This window comes from Lutjanus erythropterus, chromosome 13 (assembly GCF_056507025.1).
Source record: "Lutjanus erythropterus isolate fLutEry1 chromosome 13, fLutEry1.hap2, whole genome shotgun sequence".
NCBI classification, from domain to species: Eukaryota; Metazoa; Chordata; class Actinopteri; order Lutjaniformes; family Lutjanidae; genus Lutjanus; species Lutjanus erythropterus.
Window position 1 is genome coordinate 32,884,453 of NC_139329.1, and position 21,533 is coordinate 32,905,985.

The 21,533-nt window shown below is 41.3% G+C and overlaps 1 protein-coding gene across 1 annotated transcript; it reads left to right on the forward strand.

The window, feature by feature from the left end:
• Positions 1–1,234: 1,234 nt before the first annotated feature.
• Positions 1,235–21,464, forward strand: LOC146316908 (1-phosphatidylinositol 4,5-bisphosphate phosphodiesterase zeta-1-like). The gene is made up of 11 exons (XM_084733907.1): positions 1,235–1,424; positions 3,572–3,773; positions 7,742–7,886; positions 8,194–8,346; positions 10,000–10,173; positions 10,952–11,108; positions 12,423–12,539; positions 14,180–14,352; positions 17,099–17,225; positions 21,020–21,169; positions 21,382–21,464. Exons 1-11 carry the CDS (start codon positions 1,235–1,237, stop codon positions 21,462–21,464), a joined length of 1,671 nt encoding a protein of 556 aa, XP_084590033.1.
• The last annotated feature ends 69 nt before the right edge of the window (positions 21,465–21,533 follow it).

Sequence of the window (21,533 nt, forward strand, 5' to 3'; positions counted from 1 at the left end):
TATGCAATGTGAACATGTTAAAAAATATTGTTCAGGGACCTGCAAAAGCAACATAACTTATAGCCAGGTCTAAAGTTAGCTAACGTTACCAAAATGCTAGATAACTAGCTAGCTAATAACGATTGATATAGATACACTATCTAGTTAGCTAATTAGCTAATAAATGATGAAGATTAATTAGCTAGTTTGTTTTTTTAAACATTAGCTAACTTAAATTGTTATTATAGTCTGTGTCACTTTAACAAGTTTTGCAGCAACATCGAAAAACTTTTCCTTTTCGACAAAAAACATGGCATATCTAAATACTGAAGACTGGGAAAAAGAAAGTTGACCGAGACTCCAAAAGAGACTTAGTAAGGGTCAATTGTAAGCTAGCAAACAAACACCACTTTGAAGGGATCTTCTGGTTTAGATACAGTTGCTGCAACAACATTAAAGGTTAATGAAGATGATAGCAGCAATGGTGTCGCTCACACTGAGGCGACAGATGCAGTGGGGGGCCGACCCACTGCAGGGGTACCCTGTGACAGTGCTGGCTCAGGCATACGTCTCAACTGTCAAGGGCTGCAGAACAGAGAGATGAAAGGTATGGAGGGAGAGAGACACACATAAAGCCAGCCAAAGTCACAGACACTTTTGTCTCACTGACTGAGAGGAGCGACAAGGAGAGGAGAGGGACTAAAATGAGAAAGTCACACAGACATTGCCTTGGTATTTGATGGAAGTAAGAGACACAGAGAGGAGAGGCAGGGAGGGAAGCTGCAGTGTGAGAGGATGGGAGAACTTTGTGCAGAGTGAAGACCCTGACTTCTCTTGTATTCTCTCTCATGCTGAGTTTGAAAAAGTAGTATTTCAACAGTGAGCTGCAGGTAAAGGCTGGGATACATCTCTGAGCTGACATTTCGATTCACTATTTCCTGTATATTTTTAGACAGCAAGTGATGTGCTGTGTCTTTGAAACATTTACAAGTGTTTAAAATATCTACATCATGGCACCATAAAAAATAATCCAGTATTGTGCTTTAAATGGACCAAAATTCGACATTTTCTTCTTTTTCACACTACCATGACATTTATTCAGCTGCCAGAGAAGCACAAGCCTTAAATAAATTAGTAGTGGGCACCTACTCTTCTCAGAATTGAAGTCTGAGGCGTCACAAAGAAACTAAAAAAATAACTCTCTGGGATTGATGGTGAGAGATTAAGAGGTTATAATTATTGTGTGCAGGGCAAGATGAAAAAAAGCAAGGCCCCCTCCTCCAGGAGAGCTGAAATCCAGCATCTGTACCAATCCTACGCCGCAGGCCAGACGACTTTGCCTGCCTGCGACCTCCTCAGGTTCCTCCACAAGGAGCAGATGGAGCTCACAGCAAATGAGGAGACGGCAGAGAGTCTGATTGATAGATATGAGATTGAAGAGACAGGTAAGTAAAGTGAGAGCTGCGTACCATGTCAGGCTGCTTGCTGCTCATTACTATGGCTGAAAAAAAAATTCAGTGTTCTTTAAGGACTAAGGCTTTGTCACGTAATGATGCTAATTTAGTTATAACAGAAGTTAAGGCTTGAGCTCCAGTGGTGCCTGCCTGACAAAGTGATTTGCTGTAAGTCCAGAGGCAGAAAGAGGGTTGAAATGACAGAAGGAAAATGGAAGAGTCTGGCACCACAATGGACTAGTCGACCAGATGTTGTCTAGGGCCCAGTGTACTGCTGGCTAATTCACAGCATGAAAAACAGAAAAAATAGGGTAAACAAGACAATTAAGGCTCACAACTTGTCTGTGCTGCAGCTTAACTGAGGACCTCATTTTTTTCTCTTTACAATTCAATCTTTTTTTTGAGGAGCAGTTCCAGCCTGTCTAGCACATGTGCCATAATTATACTGGATGCTGTATGTATATTTCCTTCAGCAAATCAGTGACCTAAACACAGCAGAGGTGCAGAACTGATAGGGTCAAAACTCTGACCAGCTGGCCAAGCTGAGAAAGCAAAAAAATGCACTATAGTTGCTTAATTCATCCAAAATTTACTGCATTGCTGAATGTAAAAGCAGGTGCAAAAGGTACAGTCTCTAGGTTCAGCTCACCATCAGCAGTGTGGGCAGCGAAACAGACCTTCTCCATGTCAGACAGTTTAACTTTTCACAGCAGAAAAGTCTCAGGTGGAACTCATTTTTGTTAATGATGGATCGGTTCCATCAGGTGCCACAGATCAGTGAACCAGTGTTCAAATGCTGCATTCACTTGCTCCTTGGATGGTCCCGTTTCCAAAGTTGGGAAGTCGTCTTTCCGACTTCATGAACTTTTAAATTATAACGTGAAAACAACATCGACGCTGCATCAGCACATTCCCTTAATCCACTACAATCTTGCTTTATCTGGGTTCATGCCAATAAATCTTTTTTAAAACTAATATAGGTCACTCTGTGTGGACAGCAACTAATGCTTACAAACTGCTACCATATTATAAATTACATGAGAGCAAAAATTGATGCAGTACATGAATAAATAAAATGTTATGAAGCAAACGTTTATTTTAGTTGGCCATGTTTCTGCAAAGTCAACAGACAACAACTTAGCAACTTAGCAACTTGTTTCTATGACTTTACGAGTCATTGTGCCAACTTGAGGGGGCGTTCATGTCAATTTTCCCAGTCCGGAACTTATTTTTGGTATTATTCAGACACCACAAGAAGGCAGGATTAACCTCAGCGACTTCATGTTTCTTACACTGGTGTTTCTTGAGAGTTGTAGTTGACTTCTCTCCTCTAGTTTGCATGGATCAGAGCAGCCACACGTCACTTCCCTCAACCACGCTGCATTTAGGGTGAAAACTTAAAAAGTGACAGGTGACAGAAATTAATTTTAATTCTAATTAATCAGTTGACAGAGTTTTATAGTCACCTCAGACTTATCTTATGGGTTTTTAGATGTCACTGTCGTTTTAACCTTTAGTTTTATTACAGTTATGTCCTTTACTGCAGCTGAAATCATAATCCATTAACAAATGGTAAGAGTGAGTCAGTCAGTGATGACAAGCCTGGTCTGTTGGTCAGTCCTCCACTTTGTTCCAGACTTAAAATATCTCAATAATTACTGGATGAATTCCCATTAAATTTTGTACACACAGTCATGCTGCCCAAAGGATAATTGCTAATGATTTTGGATCATGACCAAATAACTGCACAACTAATGACATTCCCAGCAGCCTCAGGTACGTTTTGTGTTTAGTTTTTTGTTTCTTCTTTCACTTGATCACTGATGTGTTTTAAATTTGTTCTCCCTGGGATTTATTTTTCTATCTATTTTTATCTCTTTGGAAAGCTCTTGGCCAACATTAGTTGTTTTTAAATGTGGTTCTAAAACTTGACTTTAATTCTAATTAGCAAATGTTATCATGCTGACGAGCTAAAGTAAGAAGGTGAAGATGGTAAACATTATTATACCTTGGAGCTGGCTCGTCTAGTCATCTTTTAAAACTCTCTCTTTTTATTTTGAGCTTGCTAGAAAAAAACCAATGCTGATTTTGATTTGTCATTGACAGTATTACGCTGCTCCTTCCTCCTTCTCCTCCAGCCAGAGAAAGCAGGTCCATGACGTTTGAAGGATTCCTCAGGTACATGGAGTCCAAAGACTGCTGTGTGTTCAACCAGGCCCACACATCTGTGTACCAAGATATGGACCAACCTCTCAGCAGTTACTTCATCTCCTCATCACACAACACCTACTTGACGGGAGACCAGCTTGTGGGAAAGAGCCACCTGGATGCTTATGTGTGGTAGGGAAGTACAGTGTGCACAGTACAGCTTGCGTTCTTCTTCATGATGCAGCACTTCAGAAAACCACAACGGCTGCAAGAGAAAAAGTCCCTCATGACTTGTCAAAAACTGTTTTTGCTTCTGCGCCCTGCATGTGATTTCTATCAGATTGCACAGACACAGGTTCAATTCTCTGCAGAATTAACCAGCATCAACTAATTTGCTATTATATGAAGGTCAAAACAAATATTTAGGCCAATTTAATCACATTTAGCTGTGATATAGATGTAAAATGTAATTCAATACACTGTTATCCTCTCTGTAAGGACTCTCCTCCAGACCTACATGCGTGTTATCTGGATACTCTCTTTTCCTCTCATTTCATTGACCCACTCATGTGCTGAGGCAGACAGTGAAATCGCTCTGGACCCTTTATGGGGTAATGGAGGTGATTACAAAAGGGGCTGATGGCAGCAGAAGTGCTGTATTTATGGTCCCTGTGAAAGTGCTGAGCGCCCTGGCCGGCTGGTAGAGTGGAACCCTCCAAACCAGCGTTGTGGAAGCTGTGGTTTACTGAAGATAATGAACCAATCATCAAGAGAGGAGAACAAAGTGGCACAAGTAGAAGCTGAGCTTTTTAGAAAGCCCTTTACCTCACAGGTGGCAGAGTGAGGAAAAACAACACTACAACACAACATCTGAAGATGCAAATGGTTGATTAGAATTATCACTGAAGCTTTTAGCTTTATTATGATCAAAATAATAATGAAATAATCAACAGGGCCACCAGTACACGTTCATAGCTTCCAAACTGTGTGACATTACTGTCTTATTGTGCCCCGGTTGCATAGAGGTGTTGAAGGAATTGTTTAAAATTTTGGAAGATACACTCATTTTCTTTTTCGGATGAATAGATCGATACCACTGCGCATGTCTGCGCATTAAGGATGCAGCTGGAGTCGGGCCATTGTTTAGTTAAAAATGCACCTACAAGTGCATTTAAAAGGAAAGATTGTTTTTTTCAAATGGAGTTGTATGAGGTGACATAGTTAGTGTATCACCCACAGTAGATGGGTGGTTGGCTCATGGACTGTTTGTAGATGCAGCAGGAGAAGGCTACCAGTGTAGGAAGGTAGGCAATATACTGCTGTGGACATAGTCAGCGACAGAGGAATTTTAGCCTAGTAAAAAAGATCAATATCATTTTAAGTGTATGCTGTATTTAGAATATTTTTATTGCTTTACTTTGCTCTTAGACGGCCTTTTCCGGTGGGAAACTGCTGTTATACAAGCCAAACATTGTGCTCTTCAAAGCCACCAGACTCCAGATTTTGGCTCAAAGAACACAGGCGTTGCTTGTCTACCACTGTCTTATTGTATTAGTTTGTCTGTGCACTTGTGTGACTTCAGCAAATCTGAACTAACCTTGTAAAACACAGAAGTCACAAAAAACACAAACTAATCGATCGAGGCAGAAGTAGACCAGAAACTCCCAAAGGAATCTGGTGGGTTTGGAGGTGATACGACTTAAGTTTCCTGTCCGAATAGGCTTGACAAAGTTGAGTGGTGGAAATATTCTAAATATAGTGTAAACTTAAACTGATGTTGATTTTTAAAGTGGCTAAATACATTTTGCTGCTGAACCTGTCCACAGAAATACATTGCTTAGCTTCCTGCACCGATACTCCTGCTGCTTCTCCAAACTGGGAATGTGCCAACGGCCATCTACTGTAGATAAAACACTGACTATTTTTAAGTGCCTCATACAACCCCACTTCAAAAATCTGAACTATCCCTTTAAAGGTCTTAAACTAACACACTGTGTGGGTGTAAACTCTGCACCACCAAAAAGTACACTTGCAAAAGGTCTTTATGCTAATCTAAGCTAATCACATCCCTGCTCTAGTTCTGTTTTCAACACACAGACATGAGTTGAGCTTATTTGCTCTGTCAGAATGAGAACAAACTCATTCTGTACCTTGTAAGCACACATTCTGGATTCAAATCTCACTGACACCCTTTGTTACATGATATTTCCTGCGTCTTTCTCTGGGTGCTGTTGCTCTCCACAGTCAGCTGTACGAGAAAATACAAAAATATAATAATAAAGAAGAATAAGTTAAAAAAGATGACGAAAAAGCAAAACTGCAACAATAAAAAATGAACTAGATAAAAATGAGCCTTCCAGATTATGTGCTGCCCAGCCATCCATTCTCAGAAATGCAGGAGGCAATTACAATGTGACTTGCGAAATGATAATACTTTGCTCACAATAACAGTGGGATAACAAATGCAAAACTTAGAGCAAGACGATCATGCCATTTCTGTGACCACAGAGAAACACACAGCTGAAGAACTGAAGTGAAAAGACCAACATGCACGGACTCACCTGCTGTAGAAAGACATGGCAGGCACATGTACATGTGTGCCATCATTTAAATATAAAATAAACAGCCAGAAAAGTCTGAATTCTCCAAAACTGAACCATCCCAGAGTCAAACTGTCTGGAGTAAACGGGTGACACAACTTTGCATCAGGGTTGCCACAAAGTGCATCATTGCCACAGTGATTATTTGTCCCTCCCCTGCTGTGAAAGTGATATCGTTTTTGTCCTCTACTAACAAAAAGCAATATCTCACAACAAGACTCATTCTGAACTGTGTAAACTTTGTATACAAAGACAACACAGAAATGGAAATGTAACATCACCTTTTTCTGGTGTTAAATGAGGAGCAGATTCATGCAGGTAGAGGAAGCTGCAGGAATAAATTATTAGAATGTAATGTTTGCCAAACATATTCTACATGTATTGCTGTACAGTAATGTCCCATGTGTTTAAGTGGTTATGATAGATTACTGAATGGGCTTCTTGGCCACAGGTCCAGAGGCCCAAGGTGTCTGTTTGAAGTGACTGTTAATCATACGATAATGAAGAGGCACAAAATGACCACAAAGAGTTAAAAGACGACTATGATTACACACAAAAGTACCAAAAAGAAACAGAAAGCAACTTCAAAAAGTCACCAAACAATTACAAAGGGACAATAACTACAAAAAAGAGACATAAAACAACTATGAAGGGACCCACAACTATCACAAAAAGACATCAACCAACTACACAGGAACCCACAACTACAACAACGACAATAATAATAATTATAATAATGATAATAATAACTTTGTTTATGTAGCACTTTTAAAAACTGAGTTTACAAAGTGCTTTGGCAAATAAAGCAAAAAAGCAGGACACCCAAGAGGCAAAATAACAGAAGGCCAAACAGGAGCAAGAAAAAATGAAGCTTAAATTGAAGTAAAACTAAGACACAAGCAAAACATAGTAAAACAATACAAAACAGCAAAAGCGATAAGGACAGTAAAAAAAAACAAAAAACAAAACAAAACATGACAATAAGAATAAATGAAAATAGAGGGAGGAGATTAGACAGACATAACATGATATTGTCTTGTCAATATATATAAATAGAAGGAATGAAATGAGACAATATCACGTAATGTCAATACGAATAACCACAAAACTACAACAAAAAGACAACAACCAACTACAAAGGACAAAAAAAATATCACAAAAAGATACCAAACAACTGCAAACGATAAGAAAATTGTCATAAAGCGACACCAAACAACTACAAAGGAACACAAAACAATCAAAAAGAGCTGTAAAACAGCTACAAAGGGAAACAGAACTACCATGAGGGGACACCAAACAACTCCAAAGGGACACTGTGTCTCTTTTAATCTGGCTTTTGAAAATGTTGACTTGTGGGAAGTTGACCTTGTCAACTTAAGCATGTAAAATAAACAGCTCAGTTTGTGCTTCAACTCTTCACTTCTAATTCCTGACATAGTGCATCATAAGTGCATCATAAGTGTTTACGGTAGCCTCGCCGCAGCTCAGCATGTGCGCATGTGTCTCTGTGTGCATGCATGTGTCTCTGTGTGTGTGTTTGTATGCATGTATGTGGGACAGTGCTCTGAGGAAAGGCTGTCGCTGTCTGGAGATTGACTGCTGGGATGGGCCAGATATGGAGCCTGTAGTCTACCACGGCTACACCCTGACCACCAAGATACTCTTCAAGGATGTCATCAGCACTGTGAAGCAACATGCCTTCGAGGTATACAGTACAGTTGTGTGTTACGTGACATATCCTAGAGTGGTGCCCCAGGCATCTAACTCAGCGCTCACTCGTGCCTCTGAAAGCCCTGGGAGTCCCTACTTAGTTGCATTTGCTCCAATTAATAGCATCCCTGATAGTATTGCTTTGCTTGCAAGCTATCTTTGATTCACACAGTTCAGGCCATTCTCTGTGATGTGTCTTGAGACTTTAAAGCCACGCAAGAGAGAGCAGTAGATCCAGGTTGATGCTAATTGTTGGAAATGGGCGTTGAATCATGATTTTTTTTTTAAAAATGTCTTGACAGGTGTCTGCGTACCCCGTGATCCTATCATTAGAGAACCACTGCTCCCAGGAGCAGCAGGAGGTCATGGCTCAGCACCTCATCTCTATCCTGGGGGACAAGCTGCTGAGAACTCCCTTGGAACACCCAACCACTGGGGACCTCCCAAGCCCAAATGTAAGACTCAGAAAAAGCGAGGGCTCGAGCATCAGAGCAGCAAATCAGAAGCAGAATCTGTGTTTAATGTCAGAGCTGCCGGTGCAGGCAGATGGATGATGGCGTTTGTGTGTATAAATCCTCTTCGTCTGTCATAGCAAAGCAAAACAAGGAGAAAATGAGACCTTTTCGTCGTCACGAAGGGCCTCATTAGTCTCTTTCTGAGGCTTCCCATGCCGCTCTCCTCCATCGGGACCGGAGGGGGGAAGATGGACGTCCGTGTTTCCAAGCCTCTTTAATCTATCATAGATCCACAAAATCTGATGCGATGGGGGCAGATCCTGAGAGGTGTCCGTCATTTTAAGTGAGCCGAGGCGCTTGGGCTGATTGTTCATTTAGATTACCCTGTTTGGGTTGTGACTTCCCCGCTGAAAGCATCTGCCTCAACCCATGACATGAGAGACTGGCCTGAAAGACGCAGACCAGTCACTTCAGTCTATTGAATATGACGAGGGGGATGAAGGGTTTTTCACAGAGGGAGGATGAATGTATGCTGGAGTTTCTTTTCTGCCTGAGTGTGCAGATGAGATTTTCATATCATTTTTATCTTTATGTTTCAGGAAGCGGGGGCTTACATAGGATCCTCAGCAGTTTCATCTCGACTATTAACCCCCGGCAACTCATGTGTCACGTTCATGCTGCTTCACACTAAAGTTGACATCCAATTATGAAACACTCTGCACTCAGAACTATTCATTATCTTATGTGCCCCTCTGACCACTTAAATCAAAGGTTTTAAATCTGTTTACCAAGCTATCAAAGCCACAGGAAGGACGGAAAACCCAATTTCCTTTTCTGTATTTTTTCATTGCGCGGTGTTATTGTAGGATTAGAAATAAGCTATAGTTAATTAACAAGTTATTGCTCTACTTTATTCTATTTTTACCTTAAACACAGGCACAATTCACATTAAGAGCCCTCATATGATATCCTAAATTACATCAACATACGCAGGGCTGTCCAGACTGTATCATTTTGTGTAACAGCGATGAAAAATGAAAGAGTGCAGCGCCAAAGGAAGCTTATAATTTTCATACTATATAGACTCTCTTACAGGTTGTTAATGTTGGCAGATCTGTAATTATTTTGGCATATTTTGCCTGTGCATACAGTATGTGTGGCTGACAGGGTGACTTCCTGCCGCGTGGCTTACCGTGGAGCCGCTTCCAAGTCCAGACCATAATGTTTTTCACTTTTAGCATATTGCTGCTCATCTGCATAAAGAGCTCTATAGAGTGCTAACAGATTTGAAGCCAGGACGATGAAATGTAGCGGCAGATGTGTGATTGAGTGATTCGGTACACCTGCTGCTTTCTGCGTCTTTATCCCACCAAACTTGGCCATGTTTATGCATTGATGTGGATGTGGCTACTGAGTGACTCTTTGAAGAATAGCTTCTTTTCTGACAAATCAGAGAGGGGGCGGTTTGTGCAAAGCGAGCGTTTTGATGTTTGTGTCCTAAGTTTGAGGATGCAGGAGCAGAGTTTGTCTGACTGATGCAACTGTGTGGTGGTCTTATGAGTGCAGGGGTGGATTTATAGGCCCATGATTAACATAACTTTGCATTATTGTGTGAATTCATACTGCATGTGTTTTTGTTTGTGGGGATGCCAGGACCTGAAGTATAAGATCCTCATCAAGAATAAAAAGCTGAAGCCTCAGGTTAAGACAGAGACAGAGGAGAGTGTAGATGAGGGCGAGGATGATGAGGAGGAGGAGGACGATGAGGAGGACGAGGATACCAAAGCAAAGTTCTGGTCTCCCAGAAAGGCAGGGCCAAAGACCAAAGTAAGTCAGTTATATTTAAGAACAGAAAAATAGAGACAGATAAAGACTGTTTATATGAGGACATAGTGGTTGAGACTGAACACGACTCAGGATTTTGTCAGTTGAATCAGATTTGGCTGTTCAATACAAATATTCTAATGTGTGCTAACTACACTAATGACAGATTAGAAATGTGCAAATGTGCAACGTGTCCTGTGGTCGCGTCTCGCTCGAACTCTTGGCTACGCTGCTGCGCTGCCCCTCACGGTGGTACTGCTCCTTTTCATTCATATCCATCAGCTTCCAGAAAACGTGTAGAAATATGAGCAAAATGAATGCAGAGTAAAGACAGAAGACTCAGTCCGTATTCATGCAATATACAGTATCTAACTAAGAACTACAGCCCGTCTGTGGTGTCCACAACTGTCTGTGTATGCGTCACTGGGTCTACAGTGCCTGCGCCTGTTGCAGACGTCTTCACCGAGTGGATGGGATGACTTGACACAATTTCACCACAGAGTGCAGTGTGAAGAGCGAGGAGTGCTCACTCGGCAGCTACTTCTGGGGACCAAAATGTCCCCAGAAGTGTACTGCACTCTGACTGGCAGAAAGCCCAAAACTGACAGCCCAGTTTGACTTTCAGCAAGCAGTCCTGTAGGCTACCATTGAATGTACACTGTAAGCACTAAGATGATGGGATAAAAAGATAAAAGTTTAATCTGTAACTATTTGTTGCAGTTTGGTGAATGCTCTCTTTTTGTTTGCCTTCACCTCCTCCCCTCCTAAATCTAATGAGTAGAAGAAGAAGGTGGTGGTGGCTGAGGCTTTATCCGACCTGGTCATCTACACCAGGTCTGTCAAGTTCGTCAGCTTCAGTCACGCCAAGGACAATCAGAACTACTGTGAGAACACATCCGTGGCAGAGAAGAAAGCTCGGAAGCTGGCCAAAGCCTCAGGTAAAGTTTTAGTCATTCAGGGTGTTGAAACTATGCAGAGAGAAAGAGAAAACTGATTTTGAAGTAATAAAGAATGTGTATAATTAATTGCATATATTACACATTTGGTGAGTCCAGCATGATTTATAATTATGTTGCTCAAAGGAGAAGTCTCTGGAGGCTGTCTTTGGATGAGAAATGCAATTATGTCTGAAACTATAAACCTTCATAACGGCGAGAGCATATTGAACATGACATATACGGCATAAGGGAGTATTTTATAGGGAATAAAGCACAACAGCACAAGCCCAGAAATGTGCCTTATAGTCTCACTGTTGGGGGAAGTGGAAAGAGCCCACTGAGGTTTGGATCAACTGATAATCAGTTAAACTGTCATCGTGCTGCTATGCTGCAGTATATTGCAGAAACAGAGAGATGTAGAAAAATGAAATCTGCTCCTGCTGAGGAGGAACGACACTTTCCACACACATAGCTACATTATGAGCCGGTTGGCGAGGTTGGCAGAGACCACGAACAGTCTCGGCTACGCTGGAGATGTAAAAACCTTGTAGTCTCTTCTTGTCATCATCAAGCCCCGCAGGGAAACTACACAGCTATGGCACGATCACACACAGACTGAAGCTGTGTGCCAGTTTTTGTACCGGATCCAGAGTGAGGATAATTATACAGGCATCAAAACCTGATCACAGCAAACCGTGTCCATCTTTTCACATGTTCTCGAAAAGTTTACATTTGACATTAAATTAAACAACAATTAAATCTGTGTATCTTGCTTATGGGAGAATTTCAATAAAGCAGCTCATTAATAAAGTTAAGCTTGTGCCTATAGGAAACCCTTTTTGGTTCCCGGTAGAACCTTTCTTTTCAGGGAGTTCTATCTTGAACCCAACATAAAGGGTTATCTGTGAAAGGTTTCACCTGTAACACGGTGTACATTTTCCGATGGTGGTTTCAAATGGGTCCTACTGATATTAAAACCCATACAGGGGGTTCTACTGAGAACCTTTTTATGTTATGGTAAGACAAACCTTTGATGATTGATTTCTTGAGGGATTTTAACAATCCTTGAAGAACAATTTCTTCTAAAATGGGTTCTTTAGAAACTAACGGTACTGAGTGTTCTCTCAAAAAGATGAAGATGCATCTAAATACTTTCCTGCAACACAGAGCCATTGTGACAAAGACAGATCAACCAAAATACACAGGATCAAACGATTAACGTCTGTGAAGTCTGAAATCAGTGGACTTTCTCATCAGTGAGTGTGTGTCAGAGGAGATGTCTGACCTTTGGGTGTCATCCATTGTCTTTCTCAGGTACAGATTTTGTCCAGCATAACCAGAGGTTCCTCAGCAGAATTTACCCTGCAGGCGTGAGGACGTCTTCCTCCAACTACAACCCTCAGGAGTTTTGGAATGTTGGTTCACAGCTCGGTGAGTCAGAGGGAGTCAGAGTATCTGCCTGTCCAAAATAAGACTCATAGACTTCATAAAGCAGTCAATTATTTGGACACATCTAGTTGGTGAATAAATATGGGAATTACTAAAAATTTCACATGTTAATATATTACTCCATCAATCAATTCCATTAGTAGATATGTCATTTATTTGAATTTAAATACAAAAAAACAAACAAACAAAAACCTTAAATATATTAGATAATAAATATGTCAAATTTAAAAGGTGCAATGAAATGTCTCTGAAGCTATTAGTCTTTTGTTGTCATTCCTGTTTCTATTTTGGTCGAGATAAAAACTGGAACACTGAAAACATCCATTCAAGAAAGACGTGAAAATAGAATTTCTTTGATTCCTTTACGTCTACGGTCTGAAAAGGAATCAAAAAGTTCTCGAGACACACAGAACAACCACCACAATCCATTACAAGCAAGAAACTAAGATTGTCAAACTTCAAAGGGAACAACCTGGCCAAGTGTCCTGTCGATTAACAGTGAAAAGAACATTTCATTCCGGTCCACAGCCTGACCACCTCATCTATGTTTCTCCCCGGAGCAAGTCCTCTTTCGGCCCTTATCGCACCTTTTCTAAATCGATTTGAACCCTCCAAAATACGTTTTTTTCTTTCTTTAAACTACATCCTTGTCTGGGTCACAGCTTAGGCTTTTTCTTCCCATTAGTTATTCCTTTAGATTCAAGGATCAGCATCAGGCTTGATTCTATATCAAACATACCTGCACTCCTGATACTAAAAATGCTTAAAAAAAAGTAATGAACGCTACACTCCTCAGCCTTGTGGGGATGTGTTGTTACCCATGAACTTTAAGTCACAGCCCTGATGTGTCTGGCAGCGTCTTGGCGAGTGTTCCTGTCACTCCACCTGCCTTTTCACATCCTCTTCATTCGTCTCCATCGTTCAGTCAGCCAGTCACTGAATCTGACATGAAGCCCTGCTGATCGCTGAGCACACTGCCTACGTGCTCCGGTGGCAGCTGTGCTGATGGTGATCGGCACTTTTCACAGTTGCAGGAGACTGCAGAACAAAGCAGCAGCCTGAATGGATCAATTACAGTTAGAACAACATAGGAAAAGTATATTAAAAAAGATGCATAAGGGTGGTGTTGTTAGGACAAAAATAAGGTGGTTTTTTTTTGCATATTTACCATGTTTGTCCGTGTTACTGCAGACTCACAAGTGTTTACAATCCAATCCTGCAGAGGCCCGGCTCAAACCTGTCTGCAGAATTACATCTGCTGCTTTCTTGTCACTGAAGACACTAAAGGCCTGGTGTCTCCTGCACACTTGCCAACACAGAGCTTTGGGCTACAGAAAACCCACTACAGATGCATTTACTGCACAGTTGGTGATTGTGAAAGTGTCCCTGACGCAATGTACGCTATTGTTGCGGAAACATTTCAAGTCATTGTATAATTTAGCTCCCTCCTGCAGACTGAACAAGAGCTTTAAAAAACAGAAGGTATGCAGGAGATCATCCCATGCTGCTTGTTTTACTTCAACAAGCTTTAGGCATTCTCAATTTTATTCTATAAATCTCTGCGCCGCCACTCTGTGCCTCCTCATTTCATTGTTCCATGATTGTCCCATGGTGCTTTGCAGTGGCTCTCAATTTCCAGTCCCTGGGCTTTCCTATGGACCTTAATGATGGCCGTTTCCAGGACAACGGGGGCTGTGGATACGTCCTGAAGCCAGCGGTGCTCATGTCCAGTCAGAGGAGCTTTGATCCTGGCTGCAGCCAGCGCAGCGTCAAACCCACCCACCTGCTGCTCAAGGTACAGCCATGGAGCACTGAGCGCTCAATAATCCACTCTGGGTGGCTTTATGGATTAAGGTGTAATGTTACAGGACTGTGTGTGTGTGCTATGCGTGCATGTGCGTGTGTGTCTGTGCTGTACAGTCGAGGGATTGTGTAGCATCTTACTCTCTGCCTCCAGATAAATGCTTTCCTGCCGGATGCTATGAACCAACAATGATGTAAAACTCCCTGAGAGTGTCTCCGTTTAATTAGATTATCTCCTTCAGAAAATAAAGGGAAAGCAGACAGAGGGGTGATCTAATGCAATTAATAAATTATGCCTTTTCCATTATTCTAAGTATCTTAGGGACAGTAGAAGCACTTGTAATGCACTGTATCTCTGACAACAGGGAAATGAAGCGGTAGAGAACAGTCACATCAAGTCACATCTCTTTAGTGTGTCATAAGGTAACTCTTGTTCAATTACAGAAATACAACAGTTTCCTCTTAAAGAACATAACAGTGGGACTAGAGATATCAGTGCTAGGTTGCACAAACCACCTCAAGTTTCAAATTTAAGTTGGTCCCTTAAGCAAAATATTTCCCTCCTCTGAAAGGCTCATTTAGGAGCACTGCTTAAAATCCTCTAAGGTTGTTTCCTGTGTTCACACATTTTCCAAAAAGTACAATAAAGAGAAGCAAAAAGAAAAAGAAGATGAGATTTTTTTTTTCCCTCAAAGAATATAAAAAGTGAAAGCACATTTCACCCAGCCGTGACAAATACGCACAAGCCGAACGTGTTGCAGGAATATCTGACAAAATCAGTGTGGGAAATCTGCTGTCAAACAATGAAGTAAAGAAGATACATGGAAATATGACTGCGACAGAAAGAAAGGTGATAACCAAACACTGAAAGGAGATGACAAAAACTGAAGCTGAGTTTCAATAAAGCAATAGAGCCAACATTAATATATGAGACAAAGTTATGTTAAGATTTGGCAAGCTAACTATAAAGTAGTGCTAATGCCAAATCTATACTGTCCCTACAAACACAGTTATGTTACCGTTATGTTGCTGCTACATTGTTGAAATGTTACAACCTATATTTTTGAAATGTTTGTTCAATGTTCTCTTAACAACATTTCCTGTGGTTTGCTAATGTATCTTAATGTTGCTTAAACGTCACAACAAGTCCAAAAAGTTGGCAGATACATTGGGACAACATATCAGCAACGTCTAAAATAACTTGCTGATGATGACACGTCATGATGTCATGTGTCCAGTGGGTTTTCCCTGACCTGAAAAATGTCTCTTGGTATCTCCTCCTCCTCTTCAATCCCCATAAATTTAGCCATTGCCGTTTGTTCAACAAATTACTTCACTTTTAAGGGACTGTTATGGGTCCTTTTCATTTTTCTGATGATACCAAAGACCTTCTAGCAACCCACAAGGGAATATAGAAATAGCTAAGGGCAAACATTTAAAGATTAAAGGGTTTTCTTTTACAGCATCCTAGGGAAATCCTTATGGTGACTTTACTCAACTAATTTTTTCCCAAGGCATCCTTTGACAAGAATTTAGGGGAAACCTTAGCCATAGCTGTTTTATGCAGCCAGGCACTTTGACACTTTGTCCTGCAAAGACAATATGTGGTACTGACTGGCATTACAGACTATAAATCACATCATCATTCTGAAAGGGTCTGTTCACTCAAATGACCATAACTGACCCTTAAACTGAGAGATCAGTTTGTAAAATCCAGTTGAGGATCTATTCTCTCAGCTGACCTCACTCAGTCAGTACAGTAGCTGCTCTAAATGTAACCAGTCACACCAGTAAAACAATTTGCATCATGCAATCTGTTGCATCTGTTGCAAGTTCTATCATTCAGTATCTTTACTAATGTTGGTTATGCTGTTGTCTGATGAAGGAAATAAATCTTGATCAAACAACACGAGGCAAACAAAGGCACATCAGACATTGACTTCTAATGCAGCACGCACACACAGACACACACACTGTACATCCTGCCAGCACAGTGCATGAAATATAGATGTGGTGTTCTCTGTTTTTGGATGCCCTGGGAAAAACCTCACCTTTATTTATTCACATCACCGTTCGGAGTTATTTGATCACTTCAGGGAAAATCCTACGATCTTGACTCAGCTCTAAACTCAGTGGGAATCGGAGTCCTGAGCGGCATTCAGCGTTGTAACTTTGGTAGGGTCGACTTTTCAATCTTTAAACAGTAAATTATTCATCTGCTCAGGAAAACAATATTTCCCCTTGAGGTTTCATCAGACTGTTTAGCATAAAACTGTCAACTATAAGCAATGGTCTGCTTTTTTTTTCCAAGTGAAAATCTTTATGAAATGATAACTCCAAACTGTTATCTGCACACTCACAAGCATGGACCATTGTAACTGAATGAGCATAATGCAGAGAGTTTTGAAGCGTGACTTTAGGAGAGGAAAGGGACTGTAATTTTGGGCCGGACACTGTAAAGCTCCATCAGTGCCAAGCGGGGCATGTCGTGATAAGTACATGCAGGTTTGTCTTTGATCAGAGCTGGGGAAGGGAAGGCTCAGTGTGAGAGGACTGCAGATAAGCCTGCCTCTCTCCAGACTAGTATAATTACAGCCCTCTCCTCTCCTCTTCTTTTCTCTGCTCTTACTGGCTCTCCTGTTTTCTCCTCTCTTTTATAATTTCCCTGATGTTTATGTTCTCATACACCCCCTGCTTGACCATCTGTACTGCCACTGTACGTGTGCGTCTATCTACAGGTGATCAGTGGGTCCAACCTACCTGTCCCCAGGAGCGGCAAAGGTCTGGACCCCTTTGTCAGAGTTGAGACTCACGGGATTGCATCTGACTCGCGCAGAAAAAGCACATGTACTGTCAAAAACAACTGTAAGTACTGCACAGAAAAAATGTACCTGGCTTTGTTTGGACACGCAAGACACTTGACTTGCTCACATCTGCTTTGTCAGACTTGGCGTTATCAATCCAAGATGTGTTTTGTCAGATTTAACTCAGCATTGTTGTGCCTCAGCTCCAAGTGTTTAATTTAAAATTTTCCAGAAATTACAGCGGAGAGAGAAGTTTTTTGCTTTAGCTTATCATTATGAAGCAAATGTTGATTGCACAGTGTAATGACTATAGAATAATGACACACTACACATTCAGACTTGTTCCCTCTAAGCCTCGCTTTCACTATGCAAATCTGTCTGCCACTGGGCATGATTTTTTCCAGGAAAATGACGTCTCCATTATAGACTCAATTAATGAGCAAATTCACGTTTTTTCCCCTGTTTTCTTCTAACATTACTTCTCCCTCTGACTTGATTGCCAACCCCTGTAGTTACTTGTTTGTGCAAAAAGCTATAATGTCACTCAAACCATGTTTTTACTATGCAATGCACATCATTACAATAGCTTATGGAGCTGGGCTCTGAGTCTGAGGAAACAGAAAGTGATCTGATGTTGTGTCAAAGCGTGTTCCCCCGTCAGACCCTGTCAATTTTTCCCAAAGCAGTGCCTTTCCACGGTTGAGAGATAGTTTATTAATTATGTGTTGCAGAGTAAGGTAAGGTGAAACACATATTGATGGGGAAACAGATTTTGACACCACACCTGTAATCTTTGCCACAGTGGCACAACAATACCTCCTGGAAATACTAGGGGGCTGAAAAGTTATCTGTTTTCAGTCAAAGAGTGACAGAAAAGATTCATTCTTTCTGAATTTGAGCACTGTGACTTTGACAGTTCCCTGAACAATGAATTAAATGCATCAATATTAGAACAATAGGAGTAAAAAAAACAGACTCAGAGTCAGAGCTCTGTGTGGCTGCACTTAGGCACAGCGGTGCTTTAAACTAAATGCTGGCATTTGCATGCTGACTACTAACATGCTGATGTTAAGCAGGTATGATGAAAATTGGACCTGATGAAGCTGTCACCATTCATACTGAGGGGGACATAAATGCCAGTACTAAAGTTCATGGTAATCCATCCACAAGTTGTTAAGACATTTCACTTAAATCCACAAACATCAACATCATAGTCGCTCTGGAGGAAAAGTCGGGGCTCTCTCTCTCTCTAAAGACAATTCGATTCATGCTCTGAAAGCCATCAACATCAAAATCCATCCAAAGTGTTGGACAAACCAACAGGCAGTCAATGCCATCTCAAGATGCAGACGAATACAAACACAATACAACAATGACATCTGATAACATGTCAAGTGCCTGCATACTGTAGGAATGTAAACCATCACGAGAAAACATGTAAACCACCTCGACTGGATTCTATGAGTTTTCTATGATGGCAGCATATCTGTTGTTTTTTTCCCCTTCTTTTACATCTATTTCCCAGTAAGCTGCTGTCGGGCTTTTGAGGAAAAATGTGCTGAAGAGTTTCTTCAAAATGCATGAGTGGATTTCCTTTGAAGAGAAGTCTGTCATGCACTGTTGCTATGACTGGAAACATGGAGCTGACAGTCACGGCACACAGGATGAAGCGCAACAGTACAAGTTTGATAGAGAATTTTTGTGTACAGAAGTATTACAGTGCCATATAACCAACATTCATAATGACTGGGGCTGATAAATATGAAAATGACTGTTTGGTTCTTATATCCACTGCCTGTAACTGTCATCAGACTCTCATGTGTGGTTCGGTGTGTTAATCCTGCAGCTGTCGAGGTTTCTGACAGACTTCTCATATTTCAGCTGGCGTTCAACACAGAACATACAACATGGCACATTTGGAGCTTTCATTTTAAACAATGGCAACATGAAAATTAATATCAAGATGTAACATCGATGAGATCCAACTCTGTAGTGCTGCTGCTGAGATAAGACCAAGAGGGAGAGGAGGGGACAGAGAGAGGGAGGGTGGGAGAGATAGTTAAGAGTCCTGGAGGGCGCCGAGCACTTATGCATGGGCATAAATCATAAAATTGTTTCACACTATGAAACAGATAAGGTCACTGGTGAATACAAATGGATGTGGATTTAGATTAAAACTTGGATGTTGCAGAGGAACTTGAAAAAATTGTTTTAAAACGGAAATTAATTCAGAGTTGCGGCAGAAATGACTCATTAGTTCTCTACGTGTGCTCTCATCATTTGTCACTGTAACCTTTCATCCAAATAACACTTGTCATGTGCCGTCGTCACACTGTGGGTCTGATAATTATTTATTTACTCCACAGAGGAAAGTGTCAGTTGTCAGTCACTTCACCACTTTGATCCAGACTGAAATATCTAAACAAAGGATTAAAATAAAATTATAACATTCGGTCCCCTACAGGATGAACTGTAATAACTTTGTTGACTCCCTGAATTTTTCTGTAGTTAATTTAAATTCAAATCCCTGCAAAACTGTGGACAAATTAATGAAATTACCATCAGCCTCGGTTGTGTTTAGTTTTAATTAGCAAATTTTATCATGTTAAAAAGCTAAACTAAGACGGTGCACATGGTAAACATCAGCATGTTAGCAGTGTGGTTCAAAGCACCAAATACAGCCTCACATAGCCACTAGCATCGCTGTGAATCTTTCTAAACAACAAGCTGCATAAATGAACAAATGAGTTTTCCACAGCAGACTCTCTCTTTTGGTGATGGTAACTCTACTCCTGTATGTCTGTGAGGTTCCTTCGGCTTCAAAGCACCGTGACTAAACAAGAGCTTAGCTCATCGGTGACATCTTGAAAATGACTTGTAACGACAAGTTCTTCCAAAAAGGCTTTACTTGTGCCTACACTTTTATAATAATGTAACATTGCACAATATTTTAAACCAGATTTTTTGGCCACTTGAGAGAAGCAGAAACAAGGGCATGGTCATGTCTAGATGGTATTCCTAGATTAGCAAAACTCTTGTGAGATTTGCACACATCATTTCTTCTTTCTTTCTTCTTTTGAAGTAGCTCACATGTGGGAGAAGCTGACTTATTGTTCTACCCCAAACCATGATCTTTTGCTTAAGTAGTTAAAGCAGTTTTGGTGCCTAAAGCTAATATAGCTGCAACTGAAAACTGAAATAATTTAAAGTCTGAAAATAAAAAGTCAGACTTTCGTTTTCACATAGAATGCAATCCCCACTCTCCTGAGTGAAAGACTGACTGACTGACTCCCTACAGCCTACATGCACAGGTGCTGAATCAAGTGCACATGCGCAGGAGTTTTGCAAATCTAGCATTACCATGTAGACACGGTGCAACATTGTTCTTGATGCATTTGGAGTCACATCTCATAGGCCACCAAGTGAATGCAAGTCCAATATTTGCTCTCCTTTATCTCTGTTGTTGCTCTCAAACAACTCCCAAAGGAAATATCTGGTTGTTTAGCTTCTAAATGCTCCAGTACGGTGCTATGATGCAATGAGAGCGGTGAATTTTAAGAGGTTGTGGGCCACAAAACCAAAACAATGAGTTAAAAAAAACTCCATAGCACTGAGATGAACTGCAGAATCGGGGGATAATTCTCTGTACTCTGAGTGAGGTTACACATTCTGTCCACTCTGACTGGACAAAGCAAACACTGGGTCTAAGACACGGCCACCACAGGCTCCCCTACATGCTGGGAAAAGGAGAATACGATGAGGTGTTTATAATTAGCAAGCTCACTAAATTCTACACACTGGTCCTTTAAGTAAACCTGCTCATTGATTCTAATGAACTGGTTCATTTTATTTCAGCTCTGAGTCCTCACTGGGACACTGACATGAACTTCAGCATCAGCGTCCCCGAGCTCTGCCTCATCCGCTTCTGTGTCCGAGACCAGACCGGCCTCCTCAGCAGCGAGTTTGTGGGCCAGTACACGCTGCCCTTCACCAGCCTGAAGAAAGGTGAGCGGGTGAGGGGATGGGAGTCAGATGAAGAGCTAAATTACATCAGGTGACACTGTGTGACCATCATTGTATTTCCTGTCATTCACAGCGTCAGCATTACTGAAGGTCTCCGAGTTCTTATGGAAATGCTTCCACATATCTGTACGATGCTTGTGTGTTTAGCTGCTATACATACATTTGTTTTCATCCCCCTCCTTCTCCACCTCCAGGCTACCGCTGGGTGCCTCTGCGGTCCCGCGACGGATGCAGCCTGGATCCAGCCTCCCTCTTCGTCTTTGTTTGGTATTCCTAAAAACAGCTCTCCGTATCAGACTCTCACACACACGCACACACCTCGCCAGCAGATAGAGAAGCGTGGCTG

Coding starts and splice junctions, on each gene's coding strand:
- LOC146316908 (XM_084733907.1), top strand. CDS start 1,235: ATGAAAAAAAGCAAGGCCCCCTCCTCCAGGAGAGCTGAAATCCAGCAT. Junction 3,774..7,741: donor CACCTGGATGCTTATGTGTG/GTAGGGAAGTAC, acceptor TATGTGGGACAG/TGCTCTGAGGAAAGGCTGTC. Junction 21,170..21,381: donor CTTCACCAGCCTGAAGAAAG/GTGAGCGGGTGA, acceptor CTCCACCTCCAG/GCTACCGCTGGGTGCCTCTG.